Source organism: Sarcophilus harrisii, chromosome 1 (genome assembly GCF_902635505.1).
Source record: "Sarcophilus harrisii chromosome 1, mSarHar1.11, whole genome shotgun sequence".
Taxonomy (NCBI): Eukaryota; Metazoa; Chordata; class Mammalia; order Dasyuromorphia; family Dasyuridae; genus Sarcophilus; species Sarcophilus harrisii.
Window position 1 is genome coordinate 203,313,698 of NC_045426.1, and position 27,643 is coordinate 203,341,340.

At 33.8% G+C, this 27,643-nt stretch overlaps 1 protein-coding gene across 1 annotated transcript in view; it reads left to right on the forward strand.

The window, feature by feature from the left end:
* FBXL17 (F-box and leucine rich repeat protein 17) overlaps positions 1 to 27,643 on the forward strand; it is a 495,113-nt gene that overhangs the window by 137,198 nt on the left and 330,272 nt on the right. Inside the window, 1 exon segment of the mRNA XM_031968710.1 lies at positions 21,825 to 21,955. Within this exon segment, the coding sequence (XP_031824570.1) occupies positions 21,825 to 21,955 (131 nt within the window).

A 27,643-nucleotide genomic window follows, 5' to 3' on the forward strand; every position in this document is an offset into this window, starting at 1 on the left:
CATACGTGATGCGGCATCAGTCAAGTCAGCAAACTGTCAGCAAGCATTTACTTATTAAACTTGTACCTTGTGCCAGAATTGTGCTAAGTGCTGGGGATACAAAGAAAGGCAATTCCTGCTCTCAAGGAGTTCATATTGTAATAGGGGAAACAACATGTAAACAGCTATGTACAAAGAAGATAAATAGAAAGTTAGTAAATATTTATTAAATACCTACTATGTGTCAGATACTGTAGTAAGTTACAGAACCAAAAGATAATCCCTTAAGCTTGGAGCTCACAACCTAATTTGAAATATAATATATGCAAACAGCTGTGTACAAACAAGCTATATAAAGGACAGACATAAAATAATTGAGAGAAGCAACTAGAATTAAGAGGGATTGATAAAGGCTTCCTGTAGAAGGTGGAATTTCATGTGGGACTTAAAGGAAGCCAAAAGGTAGTAACAAGGAAAAGGAACATTCCAGATACGGGGAGACAGCCAGCCAGCAAAAATGCCCAGAACCTGGAAATAGAGTGTCTTTTTTGAGGAACCATAAGGATCATAAGGGAGATGACATAGTTGGACTTGTTTTTAGAAAAATTACATTGGTGTCTGAGTAGGAGTTTGATTGGAGTAGGAAAAGATTTGTGATAGGCAGACCAACTAGTAGGCTATTATAATAATCCAGGTATGAGATTAGGATGGTTCTAATACCAGAGGAGAGAAGGAGATGTGTTTGAGAGATGTTGCCTGTCAGCAAATATTTATTAATCACCTATTATGTGCCAGGCACTCTGCTAACCACCAGGGATATATGGGGAAACCCCCCTAACCCATGTTTCCAAGGAGCATGCGCTATACTAGAGGAAAACCACACACTTTAAAAAAAAAAAAAAGCTGAAAAAAGGGAATATTTGGTTTTGGGGGATGGTGGAGAAATTTTAAAAGCCCCAAATGAGTACAGCTGAATAAGAAATGAATAAATAACTGTCCTGTGCCTCCTCCTTAAAGATAGATTGAGGGGTTCATGGACTCACACTTCAATCAGAGAGGAGAGGGTAATGATAAGGTGTGAGTATTAAGTGAAAAAATTGAAACCAACAGGTCTTGGCAAGTGATTGGACCTGTAGGACAAGTAAAAGTGAAGGGCTGAAAATGACCTGCTGTAAACCTGAAGGACTGAGAGAATGCTGGCATATTTGACAGTAACAGGGCAGTTTGAATAGGAGAAAAAACAAGTTTATTTCTTTTGAACATGTTGAGTTTAAGATGTTTATAGGACATCTAGTTAAAACGTACATTAGGCAGTTAGAAATGGGAGATGGGAGAGTAACAGAGGTTAAATAACTCAATAAGTACATGTGAGAATCATCAGAAGAGATATGATAATTGAATCCACAATGTAAAGGGCTAAAACTCTGAGTTGATGCATTGTTGGACAAGCGAGCACTTAAGGCTAACTACTGATTGGACAGTACTCTATTAGCATATGCTTGGAAAATTGCCCTTCCCACTATTCTGTGCTGGTTCAATCTTTTGGAGTATACAGAGAATTGTGGGAACGATTAGGGGGTGGAGTAAGGCAAGCCAGGGTCACTTGGGTGATAGAGGAAGAGAAGGAAGGTCCTGTGTCCATTCTGTTCACTTCTATCCCTAAAGACCAAGAATGAAGACCAAAGACTTTTGCTTATCCTGACTCCTGCTGATTCTGAGCTATCCAGGGTGCTAACTCCATCTTCACACCACGAGAGTTGATTAGATCACCAAGTGAAGTAGAGGGAGAGGACAGAAGAGGACTCAGGAAAGAATCCTGTGGGATACCCAAGTTTAGTGGGCATGATCTGGATAAAGATCTAGGAAAAGAGAAACGCAGTTATGTAGGTAAGAGGAGAATTAGGAGAGAGTCCTGAAAATCTAAAAAGAAGGTATCAAGGAAAAGAGGGTAATTGACCATGTTAAAAGTTGTACAGAGGTCAAGAAGAATGAAGATTGAAGAAAGACCATTGACTCTTGCAATTAAGAGATTATTATCAATTTGAAAGGAACAGTTCTGATTGAATGAGATCAGAAGTACCATATTGTGTGAGGAGAGGAAATAGAGATATCTACTATAGATAGCCTTCTTTTTTTTTTTTTTAGTCAAGTTTTTGGCAAAATTTTTTTATTTTTATGATAGCTTTTAATTTACAAGATATATGCATGTGTAATTTTTCAGCATTGATCCTTGCAAAAGCTTCTGTTCCAACTTTTCCCATCCTTCCTCTCACCCCCTCCCCAGATGGCAGATAAACCAATACATGTTAAATATGTTAAAGTATATGTTAAATACAATATATGTATACATATCCTTATAGTTATTTTGCTGCATAAGAAAAATCGGACTTAGAAACAAGGTAAAAATAACCTAAGAAGGAAATCAAAAATACAAGCGGACAAAAACAGAGGGAATGGAAATGCTATATTGTGGTCCACACATATTTCCCAGAGTTCTTTCTCTGGGTGTAATGAAAAGAATGATTCTCTTCATTATTGAACAAATGGAACTGATTTGGTTCATTTTATTGTTGAAAAGAGCCATATTCATCAGAATTGGTCATCATATGGTATTGTCGTTAAAGTATATAATGATCTTCTAGTCCTGTTCATTTCACTCAGCATCACTTCATGTAACTCTCTACAGGCCTTTCTGAAATCATCCTGCTGGTCATTTCTTACAGAAAGTAATATTCTATAACATTCATATACTACAACTTATTCAGCTATTCTCCAATTGATGGGCATCCATTCAATTTCTAGTTTCTAGCCACTACAAAAAGGACTGCCACAAACATTTGTGCACATACAGGTCCCTTTTCCTTCTTTAGGATCTCTTTTGGATATAAACCCAGTAGTAACACTGCTGGATCAAAGGGTATGCCTACTTTGATAACTTTTTGACCGTAGTTCCAAATTGCTCTCCAGAATGGATGGATGCATTCATAATTCCACTAATAATGTACCAGTGTCCCAGTTTTCCCACATCCCCTCCAACATTCAACATTATCTTTTCCTGTCATCTTAGCCAATCTGACAGGTGTGTAGTGGTATCTCAGAGTTTGCATTTCTCTGATCAATAATGATTTTGAGCATCTTTTCATATGGCTAGAAATAGTTTCAATTTCTTCATCTGAAAATTGTCTGTTCATATCCTTTGACCATTTATCAATTGGAGAATGGCTTGAATTCTTATAAATTAGAGTCAATTCTCTATATATTTTGGAAATGAGGCCTTTATCAGAACCTTTGACTGTAAAAATGTTTTCCCAGTTTATTGCTTCCCTTCTAATTTTGTCTGCATTAGTTTTGTTTGTACAAAAGCTTTTTAATTTGATATAATCAAAATTTTCCATTTTGTGATCAATAATGATCTCCAGTTCTTTGGTGACAAATTCCTTCCTTCTCTACATGTCTGAAAGGTAAACTATCCTATGTTCTTCTAATTTATTTATAATCTCATTTTTTATGCCTTGATCATGAACCCATTTTGATCTTATCTGGGTGTTAAGTGTGGGTCAATGCCTAGTTTCTGCCATACCAATTTCCAATTTTCCCAGCAGTTTTTGTCAAACAGTAAAAAAGCTGGGGTCTTTGGTTTGTCAAACACTAGGTTATTAAAGTTATTGACTATTTTGACCTGTAAACCTAATGTATTCCACTGATCAACTATTCTGTTTCTTAGCCAATACCAAATGGTTTTGGTGACTGCTGCTTTATAATATAGTTTTAGATCTAGTACAGCTAGGACATCTTCATTTAAGTTTTTTTCATTAGTTCCCTTGAAAGTCTTGATCTTTTGTTCTTCCAGATGAATTTTGTTGTTATTTTTTCTAGGTCATTAAAATAGTTTTTTGGGAGTCTGATTGGTATAGCACTAAATAAATAGTTAAGTAGTATTGTCATCTTTATTATATTCACTCTATCTATCCAAGAGCTTTTAATATTTTTCCAATTGGTTAGATCTGACTTCATTTTTGTGGAAAGTTGTATTATTCTCTGTTTCTATTTCCTTGGGGTCTCTGGGAGCAGCCTTCTTTTCAGTTAAGTAATTACCACAAGATTAGCCAGGGGTTAAAGTCCAAATTCTTTATTATCTCCTTCCTGGAGCTGGGCAGCTGTCTGGAGAATCTTTCAGAGCCAGTCACCAGGAGCCTGACTGAAGATGGAATTGAATTTCTCTCTCTTCCTGTTTGAGAGCTTAAGCTCCTTCCTCCAGTTCTCTTATCTTCTCTGCCTCTCTGTTCTCTAGCTCTAAATGAACCTGGCTGAGGCTCCTAGCTTATATGCACTACACTAAGTATAAACCAATCATTATATCACTAGGAAACAGTTATTTGTTGTAAGATTAAATCAATCATACTGAATTTAGAGAACTGTTAAGCACCATGCTAAACTAGATAGCCATTGTATCATCAATTCCACTGAATTAGCACCGTGTAAGAATTCTTTTTTCAAGTTCAGAGTTCTGGCCCATAGCAGAAAGTGTTTTGTAGTTTTGCTCATATAGTTCCTGACTTTCCCTTGGCAGATAGATTCCCAAATATTTTATACCATTGGCAGTTACTTTAAATGGAATTTCTCTTTGTAACTCTGTTGGATTTTGTTAGTGATATATAAAAATGCTGATGATTTATATAGGTTTATTTTGTATCCTGCAACTGTGCTAAAGTTGTCGTTTATTTCTAATAGCTTTTTAGTAGAATCTCTGGGGGTCTCTAAGTATACTATCATATCATCCGCAAAGAGTGATAATTTGGTTTTCTCGTTACTTACTCTAATTCCTTTAATCTCTTTCTCAATTCTTATTGCCAAAGCTAGCATTTCTAATACAATATTGAATAGTAATGGTGATAGTGGCCAACCTTGTTTCACTCCTGATCTTATTGGGAATGGTTTCAGTTTATCCCCATTACATATGATGCTTACTGCTGATGGTTTTAAATAGATGATATTGACTATTTTAAGGAAAAGCCCTGTTGAGTTCCCTCTACTCACCAAGGGGAACTATAACTGGGTTCCTTACCATTCTCTAGGTATTTGGATGTCTCCGAAGCAGCTCCCTCTAGCTGCTCTCTTTCCCCACAGAGCACCCGACACACCAGATGTTACTAAATACTGCAAGTGTTTATTAAGCACCCTACATCTTCTCTAATGGAGTCTGCAGCTTCTAGTAGTTACATTCCTTCTTATATACCATCTCATTACATCATCTCATACCCAGCTCTCTTTGAAAAAAAAAATGAATTATATGTGATTTTATATGTATTACAACATATCTCTCCACCTTTTAATATTATTATAGATAGTCAGTATTCTTATTTAGTGGTTAAGAATTTACAGAGATAGTAAAGAAGTGTTTGCCCCTCATAAATGTGATCCCATTTATAATCCAAAAGGAGATAAGCCTAATGATATCTTACAAATGGATGTTACTCACTGGAGAACACAAGGTGTTCATGTAACTGTACTCATTCTAATTTTATAGTAGCTACTCTTCAACCTGGAAAGGCACTCAAACATGTTATTTCTCACTTATATCATTGTTTTGCTTCTATTGGTGTGCCTCAACAGATAAAGATGGATAATGGACTTTCTTATATCTCAAAAAGTTTTCAGTCCTTCTGTTCTGAATTTGGCATCACTCATGTGACAGGTATTCCTTATAACCCCACAGGTCTGGCCATAGTTGAAAGAGTTAATAGTACCCTTAAGACACTCCTGGTCAAACAAGAAAAGGGAGTGCCATGGATTAGGCCAAAAGGTTGCTTAACCCAAAGTATATTAGACAAAGCAGTATTTACATATGATTATTTACAATTTTCTGCTAATGAACTAACGCCAGCCATTCGTTTTTGGCATACATTTGAAAGGACACAGTCTGACACAAAAATACAACACCAACAACTACAAAAGGAAAAAATTAATGGGACCATGACACATTTAGGCATTGGGATTCACAGGCAATTGACAGGGCTTAGGGTGAGGACGCTCAGGAGTCCTGGTTTTAACTGCGCTCCATTAACGAGGCTGAGCCTCCCCTCTGCTTATGTACCGTGAATGGGGTTTTCCTTGCCTCTTACCTGAGTGGTCCCCACATAACAAGAAAAGGGAGTTGTAAGGTGATTTTAGAATACGTGGCAAAAGGAGCTTTATAGCAGGAAATAACCTGAGGAGGGGGAATAAGGTGTGCAGAGGAGGAAAACAGAAAGGCAGTAGTGAAATGTTGTTTACTCCAAGATTAATGATTTTGTTATTGAGTAGCCTGTACCATGATGGGGTAAAGACAAAGAAAGCTGGGTGTGAGATGATGTAACGAGATGGTATATATGAAGGATTATAGCTGCTAGAAGCTGCAGATGCCATTAGAAAAGATGTAGAGTGCTTAATAAACGCTTGCAGTACTTAGTAACATCTGGTGTGTTGGGTGCTCTGTGGGGAAAGAGAGCAGCTGGAGGGAGCTGCTTCAGAGATGTCCGAAGTACCTGGAGGATGGTAAGGAACCCAGTTATAGTTCCCCTTGATGAGGAGAGGGAACACAACAAAGCCCCTTTATTCCTATACTCTCAAGTGCTTTTAATAGGAATGGATATTGGATTTTATCAAATGCTTTTTCTGCATCTATTGAGATGATTATATAGTTTTTGTTAATTTAGTTATTGATATAGTTAATTATGCTAATAGTTTTCCTAATATTGAACCAGTCCTGCATTCCTGGTATAAATCCTACTTGGTCATGGTGTATTATCTCGGGGATGATTTTCTGTAATCTTTTTGCTAATATTTTACTTAAGATTTTTGCATCAATATTCATCAGGGAGATTGGTCTATAATTTTTTTTCTCTGTTTTCAGCCTACCTGGTTTAGGTATCAGTATCATGTCTGTGTCATAAAAGGAATTTGGTAGGAGTCCTTCATTCCCTATTTTTTCAAATAGTTTACATAATATTGGAGTTAATTGTTCTTTAAATGTTTGGTAGAATTCACATGTAAATCCATCTAGTCCTGGGGATTTTTTTCTTAGGGAATTGATTAGCTTGTATAGATAGCCTTCTTAAGGAGTTTAGCCATAAAAGGCAGAAGAGCTAGCGGGGATGGAGGGATCAAATGAAGGTTTTTGAGGTTGGGGAAATGAACATGTTTGTAGGTAGTAGGGAAGGAGCCAATAAACAGGAAGTTAGTGAGAAAGTGGAGATGATAGAAAGGGCAAACTGCTGGAGGGAATGGATAGCATGAAATCACTTGTGCAAGAAGTGGGGTTGTGCTTAACAACGAAATGGGTCACATCTTTTTTGTGAGAGGGGTGAAGGAGAAAGCGGGGAAAAGCATTCTATTGATATGAAATGATGAGGAGGTGAGAAGAGGGAACTCTTGATGAATGACTCGATTTTTTCAGTTCAATATGAAACCAGGCTCTCAACTGAGAGAGTAGGAGAGAAGAAGGTTTGAGAGGCATGAAAATATATTGTAAAGAGTGGGAGAATGAGTTAATTAGAGAGATGTAGAAGAACTGGGAATACCCAGTTGAGAGTGTGTCCATAAATCTGTAGTGAACTGAATCAGAACACATGTGATTTTTCTGTCTCCAGTCAGCAGCATGTGTATAGGAGCAAAGGCAGCAGATGATGGGAGTGATCCAAAGCTGAGGCTTACCTAGGTGCCATGGAGGCACCCTTTATTGAGTTAATGAGTTAATAAAAGCACAGCTTTATTGAGTTGAACTGGTTCATCAAAGGGGTTGAGATTGGGAAAAGATGGCCTGAGGAAGAAATGAAGGGCTGGTGAATTGGGGGTTGTGGAAGTGGATGAAGAGTATTGAAAAGAGGGAGAAAAAAAAAAGGGGAAGGATTGTCAACCAGTCAATCAACATTTCTTAAGCACCTACAATGTTCCAGGTACTGTGTTATTTTGGTAGTGCAATGAGGTGCCATTGATGAATTCTTATGAGTGAAAAGAGATTTTCTGTGAAGGGAAGAAAACAAGGGAAGAGCTCTTCCAGTGTATCTCATCTGCCAAAGAGGTTAAGTGACTTTTCTAATATAAGCATTATCGGATGAAAGCTTTGAACCAACATTCTCTGGTTTTACAGCTAGTCCTTTTGTACTAATTGTGGATGGCTGTGACCTGCTAATTGTTTTATTTTGCTCTTTGAAGTTAATGAGCTCTTAAGAATATTGTCTGGGTTTATTCTCCACATGCACTAGCAGTTTTTCTTCCAAGTTGGGGAATTTTAAAACTGAGTTTTTGGATCGCTTCTGAGTATTTGAGAAGGAAGGAAAAAGAAAGAAGAAATTTTTGAAAAGAAGAAAGGGGAAAAAAAGTCATTCCAGGAAATGGAAATGTTTTGTCCTGTAGTTGTTAAAAGTATAGATTTGTGTTACTACTTGTGCAGCTACAAATCTAAGTGGATGTGGGGTTAGAGGTGAGGGGCAGGAGTGGAGTGGAAGCTACTTCCAAGTGTGAGTATGAAAGAAGTGGAGCAATGAACCTGTAGTAGTCTTGTGGACACTGATCACGTAAGGAAAGCCCTGCTGTTTTTTTTTTTTTTTTTAATTTGTTTTACATATTAAATTGTTAGGCTAAAATTGTATAATAAAGTTGTGAAAGAAAACAAAGCAAGGAAGGCTATATCTTCCCCTCAAAGTTCTTGATATCCCTGAGGGTTTGATCTCATTCAGCCAATTAACAACAATTAGCTTTTTTAAAGAGATATTTAGTATGAAGATACAGTAATAATAGATGTAAGAAAAATTTTCAATCAACACGTTGGGGCACATTGTGTACTGTGATCTTAATGACCCTCTAGAGTTGGCCCCTAGTCTGTAGTGGTGCTTTGGTTGGTAGCAAACACTGGTCTGGGCTCTCTTTCCTGGACTTGTGGGCTTCATTCCCTTAACTTTCAAAGCTCATACTGTCTCTCCAAATTTCCCTCACTTAAAAGGAGAAAAGAATGGATGCAAAGAGACAATCAATAGAGAGGGCTATATTCATAGAACTCCCCACCCAGAGCCTCACAGCATTATGTTGGTTTTTAAATTTTTTTCATCTCAACTAGGCAAGAGAGAGAAAACATCATCTATTAGTATCTTTTGAATGTTATTGAATTCTATGCGAAGATTGTGTCAGCTGAACACATTGCACACGTTATATGGACAAAAAAGCCAGGTCTTGAAAAATTAAGCAGTATTACTGTGTTACTTGACAGGCTAATTAAAGCCTATGATCCTAGTCTTCTTCCCTCCCTCCCTCCCTCCCTCCCTTCCTCTCTCTCTCTCCCTCCCTCCCTCCCTCCCCTCCCTTCCTTCCTTCCTTCCTTCCTTCCTTCCTTCCTTCCTTCCTTCCTTCCTTCCTTCCTTCCTTCCTTCCTTCCTTCCTTCCTTCCTTCCTTCCTTCCTTCCTTCCTTCCTTCTTCTCCCTCTCTCTCTTCCTTCCTTCCTTCCTTCCTTCCTTCCTTCCTTCCTTCCTTCCTTCCTTCCTTCCTTCCTTCCTTCCTTTTTTTTGTAATTAGCTATAGGATTTGGCTTGCGAATGTTCACAACTCTCACTGCTATCAGGAAGATTTAAAAAAAATTTTTTTCTGAAGGCAGTTGCAATTAAGTGACTTGTATAAGTGCTTGAGGTTAGATTTGAACTTAGATCCTCCTGATGCTGTGATCTATCCACTTTTCCACTTAGTTGCCCCTGTGTGTGCTTTTATAGTGGATTTTGTCTCTAAATAAAATTTATTTTTATATGCTTCCAATGGAATATTGGCAATAAAAGGATGGACCATATAGTGAAAAAATGAAAAAGGGAACCCATGGACCAATGGACCAATAATTGTAAACTTAATGATGAGACTGTGCCTAAACTTCTTTTCTCTAAGAATGAAGAAGAGGGGCTTTACATGACCAGATCTTTTCTTTCCAATTTTGACCTCAAAATAAACTGACATATAGATGGTTTTTAGTTGATAAGAGATTTTAACAAAGCTGTAACATCTCTTATTCTTTCAAGGATATGCATCCTTAACTCTGGATGTAGGAGTTTCATACTCCAAGAAGCATTATCTTCTCCTCACCACACTCACAAATGAGATTTCAGGACTTTTTAAAATCTAAGAAATTTATATTTGCTTCCACCTGCTGCCTGACCTTTCTCTAATTGGTTTCTAGTCCCCTGCAATAGTTTTAGCCTTCCATTTTTGGCCTTTAGGTGTTCCCTCTTTTTCTCTTCTATAGTTATTAATGACTTTGTCCTCTGGAAGCTTCTCTCTCCTTTCTATTCCTGGTTTGTTGACTTGAAGTGAATTCACTAACTTTAGGTAAAAGGCTGTAGCTAACCTTCTTAGGAAGCTGACTTTTCTCCCTTAAAGCTATATAGATTGACAATCTCTGCTCCTATTTCCCTAGAGACCTTGTATCTATAAGATCTATTCTTCATGCTCTACTTCCTTTAAATTTGAAGCCTCATACAGCTTCTCTCCTCTTCTCCCCCCCTTCCCCCAGTCTCATCCAGATGGACATTTTCCTTTTCAAACCTATCCACTTCCTTGACTTCTTATTTGGGTTCATTGGCAGCAATGATAATAGCAGCCATCTAATAATGAGAATCTTTTTCTACCCATATTTCCCCAAGATCAGTTAGATAAATTTAGCTAGCATTTATCTTCTAACTCTCCCTCAAAGGAGAATTGTTTTTTTTGGAATCCAAAAGAAACCTTTCTTAAACTTTAAAAAAAAAAAAAAACAGAAAAATCTGCTTACCAATTGTGCAAGGCTATGAAGCTACATAGAATAACAATAGAATATGTTCACTTACATTCTGAGTTCCTTAGCTTCTTGGAAGTACATTGAATAAATGTTAAAATATTGAAAGGGATCATTTATGATGTCAGGTTTGTCAACCTTTACATAATCAAATCTTGTGGCTTGCATCACTAATGAAGATGACAAATCTCTTATAAAGGGGAATAAATTTAATTAAAATGTCAGGAACTTAAATGTATTGTTTATTTCTGATAAGGGTAAAGGGAATATTTTAGATTTTTAGGAAATACTAGAGAGCAATATTTTGAAATTCCCATAACAGGGATATGATTGAGGTGAAGTTCCCTGAGTTGTTTGTGTAAATTTTAATAAAATTATAATTACATACAGGTGTTACAAAAGGGTGGCATGATGGTTATGATAGCAGGAATCTGCGATCTAAGAACTGATTTTTGAGGGCAGTAAAATTCAGGTCCAGATGGCCAAACAGAAGTATTAATATTAATTTAATAGGTAACTGTCAGTATATGACATGTGCTTTATTAGAAGTTAAATCTTTGCTTTTGGTGGTTTTATTAGCATAGCATTCTGCATAGAATAAGCCCACAGTATTTGTAGAATTTAATTGAATGATATAGAAAACAAGGAAACTAGTGATAAAAATTTTCTTTCCATATTTGAGAAATGGATGTACTAAAGAACAAATAGGATGGAGGGAAGAACCCTTTTAGCAAAAAACAAATTCAGTTCTTTGCCAGTTGTATACAAGCCATCCTTGTAGTACTATTCTTTGCAGCAATGAATGGTGAATTATATACAGAAATTAGAGAAAGTTCAAGTCTGAATAAATCTAAATTAGAATTTTATCACATGTAGAACTATGTTATATAACTTTAGGTGTATTATAATTCTGGAAACATGTAGTTCTCAGAATAGTTTAGATCTATTAGCAAGTTTCTTTTATTTTTTCAACTTGCCCAACAATCAATGTATTTTTTTAGTTATCAGTTACCAGAACTATAAAATGGAAATAATAATAGTTATAATAATAATGATAATAGTGCTGCTTCTCTTATAAAATGTTATGGGATCATATGATATAGACCATATTTAAATGGCTTATATTTTTGTAGTACTTCATTATTTTAAGTTATTATTATATGAAACCTATCTTGAAGTTTAAGGCATAGATTCATATCTTGCTTTTAATGTAATGCCGAAGAAACTGAGCAAGACAAGAGATTAGAGTCCAATTCAATAATTTATTAAATGGAGAGAAATACTGGGACCAGTTGATCCCAGGGGTAGACGAGACTATCATCTCAAAGAGTCTAGCCCCAAGTCTCTGGGTAGGGAGCCTTTTATGGAATAACAACAATGGAGGGACCTAGGGGGGGATAACCTAAGAGAAGGAGGTTACTGATATTCTAATGACATTAAGGAATGTCTATAAAACTTTTATCTCAGCCATTAAGAAGGGACGGTCATAACCTAAGGCCTAAGGCAGAATTTCGAAATAGGACAATTGGAGGAACTGGTCACCCCATTAAAAGAGAACTTTGGCATAACATTAACACATATTAACCAGATTACCTTGAGTAAATTACTTAACTTTTCATTTCCAGAGACTGCTAAGACTATAAACTATTGACAGATTTTGAAGTTTTCACACTGAGAAGAGTTTGCTTTATCCGTGAAATCACAGATTTGTACTAAAACTGGATAGGTAAATGACTAAATAGAATGTAAAGCCTAATCTAGGACTGTTTAGGTATAACAACCTAGCAAATTTTTACTCAGTCATCAATCAAGATGTTTTATTCCAAAGGTGGGAGTGCTAAAGCTGAGTAAATTTATTTCCCTTGGGACTGTAGCTATGAATTCTGTGGATTTGGTATGAAACTTGAAAGCAAAGTACTGATGTGGGTGGTTAAAAATGGGGTGGTAGCAGGGTTAAGAGATGAGAACAAATATTTATTGAGCACCTACTATGTTTTGTGCTAAATACTGAGCATATATGCTATGTTATATATAAAGGTTTATGTATCTTTATATATAAAGGTATGATGTATCTTTATATGTTATATGCTATATGTTATATACTTTTACAAATATATGATGTAGCTTTATCTACAAATGATGTACAAATATCTATGGACCTTTGTAAATATTTGATTCTCACAGCAGCTCTGGGAGTTAGGTACTATTATTATAAGCATTTTGTAGTGACTTGATTGAGGTTACAACTAGTAAATATTTAAGATTGGTTTTAGACTTAGATCTTCTTGACTTCAGGATAGGGATTCTATTTAGTGTGCTATCTAGCTGCCAGATGATCTGGATTACGAGCTGTATAGATTGTGAATCATACTCTGATCTGGTCTAGAGATAGGCCAGTTTGTATTAAATCACCAACAAAGGTCCAAGATTGATATTCCAAAGGTACAGACTTTAGGTATTATTACCCTCATTTTAAAGGTGATAAAAATGATGGTGACTTTTATTTGATCATAAAGCTAGTATCAGTAATTAGATTCTATATTTAACACAGTCACTATTATGCCATGCTTTATACTTTTAAGATTTCTTGTTGCTTTAACCTTATGTAATTTGATGATCATTATTGTCATTGGCAAAATGAAATGTAAATTAAGGCAAATTATATGGATAATTTAGGCAAAATAATTGGGATAATAGAGAAAGCAGTGGACTACAAAAATGAAGACCTGGGTTCTCATCTGATCAAATGCCAAAATTTATTATTTCCCATTGGACACAACATCTTTGGGCCTCAGTTTTCTCATCCGTAAAATAAAGGTGATAACTGCATAAATGATATTTAAAGTCACAATTTTTAAGATTATATAATTTATGATGATTTGAAAGGTATGCCTGAAATTTGGGTATACAAGGATTTATACAATATGATATTTTTTGAGGGCTATTCCAATCACCTAATCCAAGTATCTCCTGCACTGATGATTCTTATTCCACCATTAATAATTCATTTTTTTTAGCTTGCACTGACTGATTTTGCTTTATAAATAAATGTAAATCCTCATAAGAAGAATAATACAGAAAGCTCTTAATTTTTTTAATAAATGAGATTTTTATTTTTTTAATTTAAAAGAGAGGTGAAAGAGCCTGTCAGAGGTAAGTCTGGTTGATTTAAAAATTTCCCCTGATTTGGTGTTATATGTAGATACAAATATACAAAAAAACAACATGGGTTAGAAAGAGAATGCTGCATCTGACAGTTAAGAAGGCTTGGGTTCAAATTCTGCCTCACCCACAGTAACATTTGTAATCATAGGCAAGTTATTTAACTATCTTAAGTCATAGTTTTCACATCTCTGAAAGGAAATAATAAAAGTATTTCTCTCATTTGTGCATTTTGACTTGTGAAGGTCAAATTTGTTGATCTATATAAAATACTTTGCAAATTATTAGTATCAACCTATTACTATATAATGGAAGCAATGTATTCATATAGGAAAATATGTTGTGCCCAAGTACTAGTCTGAATGTAAAAATTTATATAATTTACGGAATTCTGTTTTTTACTACATAACATTTTTATTAAATCCTTGAATCAATTTGATAAGCACCAAAAATATTTCTGGAATATTGAATATGAAAACCATAAATCTCCTTACATAGAGAAGTTTATACTTAATTCAATATATTCCAGTGTTGTCTCTTTAATCTGTATTGCCCTCTTAGCCTCCTTTGTATATCTTCTCTGCTCTTTCCTTACAAGCTTCAGTGATGGTTGTTCTTTTTTTTTTTTTTTCCTTCAGGGGAGGGGAAAGAGCATAGATATTACTCTCCTCTCATCCATTTCTTTTAAAAAATTTCTTACACTACAGTAACATTCCATTATATTCATATGCTCTGATTTCTTTAGTTATTCTGAATATAACTGCTTCATTGGTTTATAGATGTTTTTTATGACAAAAAAGTGTTAGAGTAATTTATTACAGGTAAGCTTTGAGGATACTTAACCCAATTTGCTACTTAAACATCGACACTTAGGTTCCCAGGAAGTCAGTCCTTTTGGTTTCCAGGAGTAGGTAGTCCCAAGTGGTTGTGGACCATCTTTCTTATGCTATATGTAGCTCATGAATCTCCACTATTGATCTTTCCACTATGATTATCAGTTGATATCACTTGAATAGTCAAGTTTAGTTAGGTTTTAGAAAGGCTGTACAGTTGGTATAAAACATTCTCCCTAAAAGTTTGTGATACTCTTTCCTAAAGGTACATACAGAATGAAAAGGAAAGTGGGCTTAAGTTAATAGAGGACATATGCTAAAGATTAATTCATAGCTCCTGGAAATTCCTTTGTTGGAGTTGTCAGGATGTTCTCTTTAGATATGGGATAGTTTTTCTTCTATGCCCTTTATAGAGACTCAAATCTATTTTCCTTATCCAAGCCATTGTATCATAAACCACCAGTAATGAAACTGTTGTCAGCCATTCTTGGTGATACTGCTAGGATGCCAAGGAACAAAAGTCTAAACGCTCTGAAGCCAATGAAAAAAGGAAGAGACAGACCAAAGCTGAGGCCTGGTGCCTTTTCTACTTTTCTTACTTTATCCCTAACTCTTAATCAATTTCTTCTCAAGGATTTAGCTGGAATGTTTTCTCTTTTTCTGTTGCCAGGCACTTAAATCTCTGATTCTAAGTAGGTAAATGATTTTATCCAAGTCCCAGAAGGCATGATTAATTCCTTCATACAATGTGAACAAAATTCCTGTTGCCCCTATCTAGGCCATGTTCAAACCTCATCAAAATGTATTCTCACTTGAGAGATATATAAGGTTATAAGCATTTTATCACTCACCTTAAGTGGAGTAGGTTAATTGTCTAGGCTGACCCTGCCCACTCTTATAGTAATGATGATGATGATTATGATATTTGCAAAGTATTTTGCACCTTTTCCCTCTTTCATCTCTTTGGAGTATATGCCTCTAATAGTGGTTTCATTAAGTTAAAGGTATACGTAATTTAGCAATTTTTAGATATAGATTTAAATTTCTTACTAGGATATTTGTGGTTACACTAAGTGTTCATTATTGGGCTTATTTTCCCCCACATTCTTACCAGCAATTACTTTTTTCCTTTTTTGTGGTCTTTGACATTCTAATGGTTATAAAGTAAAATTTCAGTATTGTTTTAGTTTGCTTTTCTCTAATAATTAGTGACTTTGAACAATTTTTTCCATTGGTTGTTGAAATCTTCATTTTTTTTTTTTTTCCTTTGAAAGCTGATTTTATATCCTTTGACCATGTATTTATTGGGGAATGATTGCTAAAATTATAAATTTAAGTCAGACTTTTATCACAGAACTATACTACCCAAATATTTTGAATTAACTATTATTGGGTTTAACTGCATTGGTTTTGTTTGTGCAAAAACTATTTAATTTTATTTAAACAAAATTATCCATTTTATCTAATGTAATTCTCTGTTCTTTGTTTGGTCATAAACTCTTTCCATATCCATAGTTGTAAAAAAAGTATTGCTTTATCTAATTTGTTTGTGACATTACCTTTTATGTACCCTTTTGGATTTTTTGTGGTCTAGTGTATAAATATTGAACCAAACCTAATTACTATCATATTGTTTTCCAGATTAACAAGCAATATTCATCAAACAGGGAGTTTTTATTCTGATAGTTTGGGTCTTTGGGTTTATTAAACAATGTGATAAATGTTTTTTGGTGGGATCTTACGTTTCACCTTTGCTACTGATCAAATTTCAGTATTTTAAAGCTGTGCCAAATATTTTTTTTTAATGAATATTCCTTTGTAGCAATTTTTGGGATTTGATATCTATTTTATACCACCCCCACCCTCATAATTACCCTTGAAATTCTTGGCCTTTCTTTCAGATGAATTTTGTTGTTATTGTTATTATTATTATTATTATTATTATTTTAGTTCTGTTATATAATACTTTGGCTATTTGGTACGGTACTGAATATTAACTCACAATTGTCACTGTTATTATCTTGGTACAACCCAACTATGAGAAATCACGTATTTTATAATTGTATTTGTATAGATTTGTATAGTTTCTGTGCCTTAGAATGTGTGTTAATATTTTCACATTCTATATTTATTTTTTAGGAAAGGTAGCATGGTGGCTAGAGTACTGAACCTGGAGGCAGAAAGAATAATTTTTCTGAGTTCAGATGTGGCCTCAAAAAAATACTAGCTGTGTGACCCTGGGCAAGTCACTTAATTTTGATTGCCTTAGTTCCTTATCTGTAAAAATGAACTGGAAAAGAAAATGCCAAACCACTCTAGTTTCTTTGTGAAGGAATCCTCAAATGGGGTCACAAAGAGTCAAACACAGTTGAAATGACTGAACAACAATAACAAAACACTCATCCATTTCATTTAACAGTTTAATTAGCATTTAATGGAAACATATATATTTCTCATGGGTGAGAAATCTCATAGAAATTTCTCTTCCCTTATGTAATTTTCAATTATCATGAATTCTCTTTTTTTATTTTTGAGAATAATTTGTCTTTCTTCTCTCTTTTTCAAATTAGGTTAGCTAATGGTTCATCTATGTTATTAGTTTTTAAATAATCATCTCCTAACTTTAGCAATTTCGGGTTTAGCTGTGTTCATTGATTTGTTGTTTTCCAATTTGTTTTTAGTATATGCTCAATTCATTATGTTCTTTCTCTCTCTCTTTATTGGTTGAATGAAGTGCTTTTAGAGATATGCATGTTCCCCCTTAGATTGCATCCTGAGGGTTCTTATATTGTCTCATGTCACATTTTTTACTATTTTTATTATTTCATCTATGACCACATCTTTAAAAAAAAAAAAGTTTAATGCCATTTAAATTTCAATTCTTTCTTCAAAAGCCTTTACTATGTTTTTCCCTTATATTGTCAGAAAATAATGTATTTAAATTTTTTTTCTACATTTGATTATGAAGTTTTTATACCTGATTAATTTTTCTAAAGGTGTCATGTATAGCTCAGAAAGAAATCTAAGTCTGATAGGACCACATTGAGGTCCTTATAGTTTTGCTTTCAATTTCTCCCCATTATTCTATTAATTTTTGCTGTAAGTACTTAGATTTTTATATATGCCATTTAGTATGTATATATAGGTATATGTAAAAATTAATGGCATTATTTCCTTGTCTATGATGCCATTTTCTTGTTCCTTTTTTATCACTGATTTCACTCTTGCCAGATCACATTTGCTGTCTCTGCTTTTTTAGTTCCTCTGAAACATAATGGATTTTGCTTCAGCCCTTTATTTTGGCTCCTTATGAATTTTTATATTTCAGAATTGTAAACAATATATTGCTATAAGCAATATATTGTTATTGTTTTCTATCTCATTTTCCATTTCATGGGAGATTTCATATCAATCCCATTTAAGGACATAATTGCTAATTATGTATTTCTCTTCACCATATTCTTTAAATACATTTTCATCTCCTTACTCCCATTTTTCTCTTCAAAAAAAAAAAAAAAAAGATGTTTAAAGAAATGTAATCGCCACTAATAATCTAGAATCGAAGCAGTGTGCTTCCTCTCATTTGCTTTCCCTTTCGTTCCTTGGCTAAATCCTGATCACAAGTTCCTCTACCTGCTTTTCTTTTAATGCTGCCTTTTAACTAACCCTCTGAAGTTTGTTTTAACTGTAACTATCCTCTTAATCTATCTTTACTTTTAAACCTCACTCCTCCTCCTCTCTGTTTAGTTTAATGCATTTCTAAAGTCGTGGTTTCAATCCTCTTCCCACACAATCTGGTTCCCATAACTGAAGATAATGAGATTCCTATTGTCCTTACCCCCTTTTTTTCATGCTTCATGCTATAATCTTCATTCCATGCTTCTCAATTATATGAAATACTTAAGTTCTTCATCCTTCTTCCTCATTTATTTCCCAGTATTTTCCTTTTTTCTTTTCCCCATGTCCCTCAGTAGATCCAATAAATAAAACCAAAACACATTCTTTTTTTTTTTTTTTTTTTGAATGTTACTCAGTTATTTCTATTATTGAAGACAGCGTGATTATGGGAGAGAGTTGTCTCCCCCATTAGAAAGTATCTTAGCCCTTTCTAATTATTTATTTATTTATTTGTTTCTTCTTTTTTTATTTTTTTTTATTTTTATTGAAGCTTTTTATCTATAAAGCGTATATATGCATGGGTAATTTTTCAGCATTGACCCTTGCAAAACTTTGTTTCAGATTTTTCTCTCCTTCCCACCTCCTGCCCTAGATATCAGGTAGTCCAATACATGTTAAATATATGTTAAATCCAATATATGTATACATATTTATACAGTTATCTTGCTGCATAAGAAAAGTTGGATCTAGAAAGAAAAAAAAAAAAAAACCTGAGAAGGAAAACAAAATGCAAGCAAACATCAACAGAAAGTGGAAAATGCTATGTTGTGGTCTGCACTCAGTTCCCACAGGCCTCTCTCTGGTTGTATCTATCTGGCTTTCTACCTTTCTAATTACTTAAATGTAATTGTACTTATAGGTTTCTCTTAACACATTTGCACTTCACAGTCTCTAGTGTTTTCATTAAGAAAGTTCAAAAGCTTTTTATCCTCTTAAAAATACATTTTTACACTTATAGAATTAAACTAATTTTTACCTGGTGAATTATTCTTATTTGTAAACTTTTGTCTTGTAACCATTTGTAATATCGTATTTCAAGATTTTCTTTCTTTTATATTGGTTGCTGCCAAGCCTTGAGATCCTAATTATGGTTTTTCTGGTGCTCGAATCTTTTCTGTTTGTCTGCTTGCAGAATTTTTTCCTTTTAAGTTAGCAGCTCTAGATTTTGATTGTGGCATATTGGAGCTTTTATTTTTAGGGTTTCATTTAGGTTGCTAGGGCATTCCATCTAGTTCTAGTAAATCTAATTTCTTTTACAATTCTTTTTAAAGTGGGATCTAGACATCCTCCATCAGTCAGTTGTTTTGACTACTTGACTTATTAATGACCATTTTTATTTCTTCCACATGCTCTTGTAGTGCTTATTGCCAGGCCTTCCTGTTTCACCTCTGAAGTTAGACATTTAGCTATTTGGGAATAACTCTTCTACTTTTAGCTTATAATACTACTTCATGTGAGAATCTGTTTACTCATTTCTAACGAAGCCCAGGATCTGAGTTGTAGGTTTCTGTGCCAAGGTGAGGTGCTGGTTTTTTCTGTCCTCCTTGATGGGGAGATAATGACTTATTTGGACCCGACCTCCATTTCTTGGCTCTTGGTGCTTCCTTCCCTCTCTTTTGATGCCTCTGTGCTCAGTGTGCCTTCAGGCTTCAGTATTCTAGAATAGAGATCTTTGGCTGAATCTCTTGGAATAATCTTTGTTGTCCTTTCCACTGCATTGCATTCCTGCCTATTCTGGATCTTCCTATGGGGTTTCCCTTTTCCCTCTTGACTGTTGTCAAGTGTTCCTGACCTATGCCTGGCTGCAGGTGTCCAGCTTTATTTGCCTTGTCTAGAGAGGAACTTCTTTTGGACAATTCTTCCATCGCTTCTGATTTCTGACTTATCTTTTGTGTTGTACTGGCCCAAATGAAAGAGCTTGTTAATATTTCTTTTTGGATTTTGTAATCATCATTTGATCCTGATACCTTTTCATTTTTTTTTAGATCCTTGCTAGAATATAATGTTGAAATATACCCCTTACTCTAATTAGTGGAGAAGTGTTGTTTCTACCTCCACAGTATCTTTCATATCTAATCCCTTCTCTCTATTTTCCTATCATTTTAGTTCATGCCTTCATAATCTTTTGGTTTTATTATTGAAAAGACTTCCTAATTGGTCTCCTTGCCTCAAATCTTTCTTTATAGTGATGTCCAAATGATTTTCCTTAAATGCATGTCAGAATAGTTACTTCCCTATTCAGTACACTCCAGTGACTGATTATTGCTTATAGGACCAAATATGAACTCCGGCATAACTTTGAAAAGTTTTTACAGATTGGATCTAACCTTTCTTACTGTCCTCTGTCCTAAACTCCTCCCTCACCCCACAGTGCAGTCAATTTCTTAATCTTTCCTTCTACCTCCGTAATATCTTCTACTTCTGGCCCTCTTTAGTTGGGTTGATTATAATCTGCACCATTCCTCCTCTTCACCATTTTAGTGGCTGTCTCAGTGTGTGTACTCCCTGACACAAAACTTGTCTCCTCTCCCCAGGTTCATCTTGCACATTGCTGCAAAAGTGATTTTCTACTAGTGTAGTTCTGATCATGTCATTCTTCTTCTCAAGGATCTCCATAAACATTTTTATGATTAGGCCCAAACTTATCTTTCAGCTTTATTGCCCATGATTCCTCTTCCCACAAGCTGGAGCTCAGCTTAACTGGCTTTCTTGATGCTTCTCACATATGACACATTATTTTCCATCTCAGTTTTTGCTCTCCCTGTCCTTCACAGTTGAAATGCTGTCTTTTCTCATCTCCGTTTTAGAATTTTCTCTCTTCAAAACTCAGATCAAGGATTTTTTGCATGAATCCTTTTCTAATCCGCCCTTTCTCTCCAGACACCTTATTTATTAACTTTGCAATCGTTTTCTTCTTTGTTTATAACTATGTATGTTGTTGTCACCCCCATTAATGTAAGATCTTTGAACATAACATTGTTTATTTCTTTGTACTTATATCTACAGTTGTCTGTGTGTCTATCTGAATTAGACTCCTTTATAAAGTTTAAAACTGCCATTTTAACTTGAAGTTAGAGTGATAGTTTTTCAAAAATGAGAAAATTTAAGGTCAGATTGTTAAAGTCATATAAATAAAATTTCTTTAAGGCTTAAGAGATTTGTAGTCTTTACAATTATTGCAGTTGTTTAAAATGTTACATAATTTATTCTTGTAATAATGACTAGAGGTTTCCATTTGTGGTCATTAGTGTTTCATTTTAATCATCAAAGATTTTAAAATTAATCTTTCTAATTTATACTATAAAGTAGATTGTTTAATTAGGGTATAGGACCAAAAGGCCCTTACTTTTCAACTCTTTCTCCTTTATTTTATTTGTCTCATTAGTTAAGAAACCTTTCCAGTTTGGATTTACGTCACATCACTGAACTGGATAATGAAACTGTGATGGAAATAGTCAAGAGGTGCAAAAATCTTAGCTCCCTCAATCTCTGCCTGAACTGGATCATTAATGACAGGTAACCATTTTAACATCTTAAAAACAGTTTATTGTGGAAAACATAGTTTATGAACATCCATTGTGGTGTATTAATTTGTTATGTGTTGAAAAGATTACAATATTTAAAAATTATTTGCAGAGTATTATATTGTCCACATCTGCCCACATTGTGTGGAAATAAAAATAACTTGAACTTTTGGTTCAAGATAGGCTGAAGGTTGATTGTTTGCTGCAAGATCAGTGTTCTTAGAGCTTGAATAAGCTGATATTGCTATAGATTTGTTATGAAGAAACTGTGATAGAGTGATGCAGAAAAAGTGATGCAAATAGTTGTGTATATTATGCTTCTTCAAGTGGTTTTTCTTTTGTTCATTCTATAATTGTATTTTTTTTTTAAATAAATGAAAAGGCAATGGTATGATTTGTGGAAAGTGTGTGAAATGGAGAAAAATTCACAAAAAATGATACAACAGCAGAGCAGTCTAAGGAGATAAGTCTGACTCAAGTATACTTTTCACCTGGGGAACAAACAAATTTTTGCTTAGGAATTTAAAAATTTTCTTCTATCCTACCTAATATTTAAAAATTTCTTCAGAAAATAATTTTTTTAATCTTTTCCCCTCAAAAATGATAAAATGCTATCAAGTTAAAATAACACATTTAAATGGAAAAGTGACATTGTTTTCAGAAATAACCTCTTGATCCTAATTTAAATGTCAGAAAACTTAGGAGGCTGACTGCTCCTTAAAAACAAGATCTTTCTTGATTTTACTTCTTAAATTAACTGTATAAATAAAATAGAGATTATATTTTTGTTTGGTTGTGATACATTCAGATTTTATTTCTCTATCTAAACTGTGAATGTAGGTAGGAGGCAGCATTATTTTGTTAACAGAGAGCCAGTTTTTAAGGAATATTTTTAAGAGAGCCAGAATTTAAGGAAAGCCTTGGCTTCAGGTCTTCAAGTCTTGCCTTTGATTTTAAATCACAGCACATTAGCTGCTCAACCATAATCAACTATAGTTGACTTTTAAGTGCTTTAGGATGCTTTCTAAAAGTTACTTACAAGTTACTTGCTCTATATTATTAAAGGGAAATTTCACACCACAAATTCAGGTCTGGCTCAAAAAAAAAAATTCAAAACAAAATTTGATGTATTGTTTGAGTTGTCTCATGCCTTATTTAAATACTAAACATTTCAGTGTAGCAGGTAAAATGTAGCAATTTCAAATAATTTGAATCTGAGATTTCTAAGCAAGATTATTTTAATACAGGATTAAATAAAAAATACAAATATTATAAGTATTGTGCTTTATGATGACATTTTAAAATGGTAGGCATATACTAAAATTTATTAAAGAAAATAGCATTTTAATAGCGATTTGATATGTAAAGAGAATTTTGTGCTACAACAATGAATGGCTTTTTCATCTATGGTTTTTTTATATATTTAAATGTTCTTATGTGTTATACTCTCAGATTGGTTGTAAGAGTTGCTGAGGTCTTAGGTTACTTTTAAATAATAAGTATTTTAAGGAGCTAAAATTATATATTCAATTGCTGATATAGTCATAACTGGCTAATTGACAAATAAAATAGTATCTCGACCTCACTCTGACTTTTATTTCTACCTTGGCCTAACTCATATCACTTGATGTTATTTTAATGGTTTTTCCTACTTAATTATAATGGCTTTTTGTTGATCAGAAATTTTTGTGCTATAGGGATTTATTTTCAGGAGCTAAAGTGAGTTTGTCTTAATGTTTTTAATGGAGAAGTTTGAATTAAATGAGAAAATATGCATTTTAATGAATCTGAATCACACAGGTTTAAAAGCAGTCTTCTTTAGGTTTAATTACACTACTTATTATGTGTTCTGTTAAAGAACTTTGAAACAATAAAATCCACTTCTTAGTATCATTTAGATTATTCCTTTCATTGTTCTTGTTATATTGTATAACTAGGTTAAGTAAAATTTTAATTATATTGGCATAAATCTGGGACATTTCATCAGGCATAATTATAATTTTAGCACTTAGATTGGTTGGTAACCTTTTATATAGAGGGCATAGAATATAAATATATTGAGCCTGTCAATTGCTATTTTCTCTTGTTTGTTTAAAGTAATAATTCATAAATCAATAATAATTAATAGCTCCTACTATTTCCATAGAATATTATTCTTTGGGCAGTATTTTGAAGTAAATTTCTGTTGCCTGAGAACTTAAAATTTTATCCTGGAAATAATAAATAGCAGTATTAGACTCTTAGTAAGTTTTGTACTTTGTGATCTGACCTCACAGTAGTGTAATAATTATTAATGTTGTTGCGGAAAACATTGGTAGATCACTTAGTGCTAAAGTCAAAGAAGGCTTTCTGAATAAAATAAAATTTATCTTTGAAGGATATATAGGACTTAATTCAACAACAAAGAGGATGGATCCATCCTGAAAAAAGGCAGAAGGAAAGTAATTGGGGGTGATATAGGAAAGGAACAAAGATTATTAGAGGGGAAAAAGGAATAAATGGTTTGGGGTTAGATTTCTACATGTTGTCTTGTTTAGGCATTTATAAGCAAATTTTTTTTAGAATAAATGTCAGTGTTGGCTCAAAAGAAGAATTTTTCCTTTTTTATTGGAAAGTCTTAGGAAAAAAACACAATGTAGTATATATCACAAAGTGTCTATATGTTACAAGACTAGTGTGCTGAATACTGAACATTATAATTAGTATTGTGAATAGACTATGAGTCAAAATTTATTCTTTCTTTGAGATTTCTTTTTGTTCTTGACCTGTAATTTGAGTGTAGGAATGTTTCTTTCTTTCTTTTTCTTTTTTCCATATGTCCATAAAGCTTTTAATGTAATGCTTGCCACGTTGAATTCTATTAATAAATTCTTGTTGATTGATTGATAGGAACTCCCAGTGAGAAACTTCCTCTGCTCATGCATATGTGCAACTCCTTACAACCTATCAGTTTATAGAGTTGCCCTGGGTACTGAGAGATTTGGCCAGAGTTATAATAGAGTCAGAGGTGGGATTTTTGAATTCAAGGTCATTCTGATTCCAAGTCTCATCTTCTATTTGAAACTACTTCTTATATATGAGATGTTCTCCTATATAAAAGAAAAACTTGGTTTTTAATTTCTCTGTGTTTATTTCTCTAAAAAATGAGAACTATAATGCCTTAGTGTTATTCTCTTTTAGAAATCTGATCATTTCAATAATATCTGGTCTTTAAAAGACCTGATTATATATAATGAGGAATTTGTGGTTTATATAGAATATTTGTCATAATTTTCTGTCTTTGTTTTGAATTATGTATGAAAAAAATTGCTTTTATACATATTTATATATCTAGCAATTAAAAACAGTTAATTAGTTTCCACTTACAGTGATGTTGCAAAGAGTCATGTTAATTATAATCCATTTTAAATGAAATGTTCACCTTTTATTAGAATTGTTGCTGCCTGTAAACACTGGAATTCTCTTTGAATTTCATATCTTAACATTTTCACAATTACCATTTCCACATACTTACATTTGTGAGTATAGGATATTGCTTAAACAGATCACTAATCCTCAATTATAAAATTATTCCTGATTGAAAAATTCTGTATTTCTGCTCCTCCTCCGTCATTTGTTATAAACTTGTTGTTTATCATTTCTTCTTGAAAAAGAAATTATCTTGATATGAAACAATCTTAATTTTATTTTATTTTTTTGGTTGTTAGTATATGGGATGAGAGACACCTTGGCATTGTGGGTAGAGTTTGCCTCAGAATCAGAAAGCTCTTGGTGTAAGTCGTGTTTATGACATGTACTATGTGGAAGAATATAAGCAAGTCATTGTAACTTCTTCATGCCTTTGGCAACTCTTCAAGACTTGGAAGTTACAGAATAGCTGCTCATCTGCATTGGTTGAGAAAGTACTGTTGATGACACTATAGGTTTGAACGTAAAAAGACAGATCATAGGTAATATCAGAATAGCCTAGATTTAGGGCTCAAGATGTGTTAAAGGTTATCAGTCTAACACCCTACATTTAACAGATGAAGATACCGAAGGCCAGTAATGTAAAAACAGTGAGGTTTTTTTTATTTTTATTTTTCCAAAATCTTACAGGTAATGTAAATCAGAGAAGGCATTGGTAATCATCTAACTCCAGAGCTCTTAGTTTTTTCGTTCTACCATAATGTGTGCCTTTGGTTTTTAATCGCAATTTTTGTCCTTTACTTTTTTTTTTTTAATTTTAGGTTTTGAATCTGTATTTTTGACAGATATTACATTAATATTTTAAAAGAACCTTTAGACATTTTCAGCCCCTTAGCTGATTTCACTGTAACTGAGACATGTTCTTTATCTTCCTTTTTGTTTTCTATATTTTTTCTTAGAGAGTTAAACAGCAAAGGCATTTTATGTATTCAGAGATAGAGTCTAGTCACTTGACATTGACCATGGCTCTGAACACAAAATCTATGTCTTTGGTTTGTGAGATGTTGACTACTTCTATCAATATTCTAAATTAAATAGCTGGTTGTTATATATCTTCTCCATTATCTAATCCGTGTATTATTGAAATCTTCCTATTTGGTTCTGGTAAAAAAAAATGCTCCCCATATAAAGGTGGGTCACCAAGAAATCTGAAAACACTGGCTCTTGTGGTTGTAAGTGAATGAAATTTTAAAGGTGATTAGTGTATCTTCATACATTTAAGTTTTTCTTTGGTTCCTTTCAGAAAGGAAAGAATACTTTCACAATAAATCTTAGCCAAAGCTGTTTTTTACTTTTTATGTGTAGGGAGTATATTTTTCTATTTTAAATTTGCTTTCAAGTAGGCTAATTATTTTATCCTCTTAAATATTTTAAATTACCTCTGTGACCTTTTTTTCAGTCTTTAGTTTGTAGGAGTCATTGTCAGATGTATGAATGTTCCTTTAATTGACAATTGCCACTGCTTATGTGGAAATTAGTCCAAAGAGTGACCTTAAAAGAAAAATGAAGTTTTCTATTCTTTATATGCTCATAATCTAAATTTATCTTATTATTTAAATTACAGATCAAGAATGATAAGGAATTTCAAAAGGCAATTAGTCCAAGCCTCTCATTTTATAGATGAGATAACTGAAACCCAAGAATTGAAGTAACTTTACCAGGACAAATCAGTCAGCAAACAAGTATGGTTTGTGCCCCTGCTATATGTAACATGTAAATATATAGGCACATACAAGTTCTATATGGAGTAGATAGAAGGAATTCTGAGATAAAAAGCTAGGCAGCTGGGGTGGGCAAGGATGAAGGGAAAGAGACCAAGATAGGTCTCCTGCAGAAAATAGGACTTGATCTAAGTTTTAAAAGAAGCTAGAGAACCTAAGATGTTGGCGAGGGCCGGGAGGGGGGGAGGGAGGACACTGCCTAGGCACAGATGTGAGATGGAATGGCTAGTAGTGACATGCAACTGTAGAGTACAAAGAGGGACACAAAATATAAAAAGACTAGAGAGGGCCCTAGGAAAGTTTGGATTTGAGCCTATAGGTAACTCATTGAACAAAAGTTTGGGTAGGGGTGGTAAGGGGTAAAGGACTAGAAACATTGGTGAGGCTTATGCTTTAGAAAAATTACTTTACCATCAGCAGAGGGAGAAGATAAGTTTGGAGAGATTTTAAGGCAGGTAGACCAGTTAGAAGGTTATGATAATTGTCTTGAT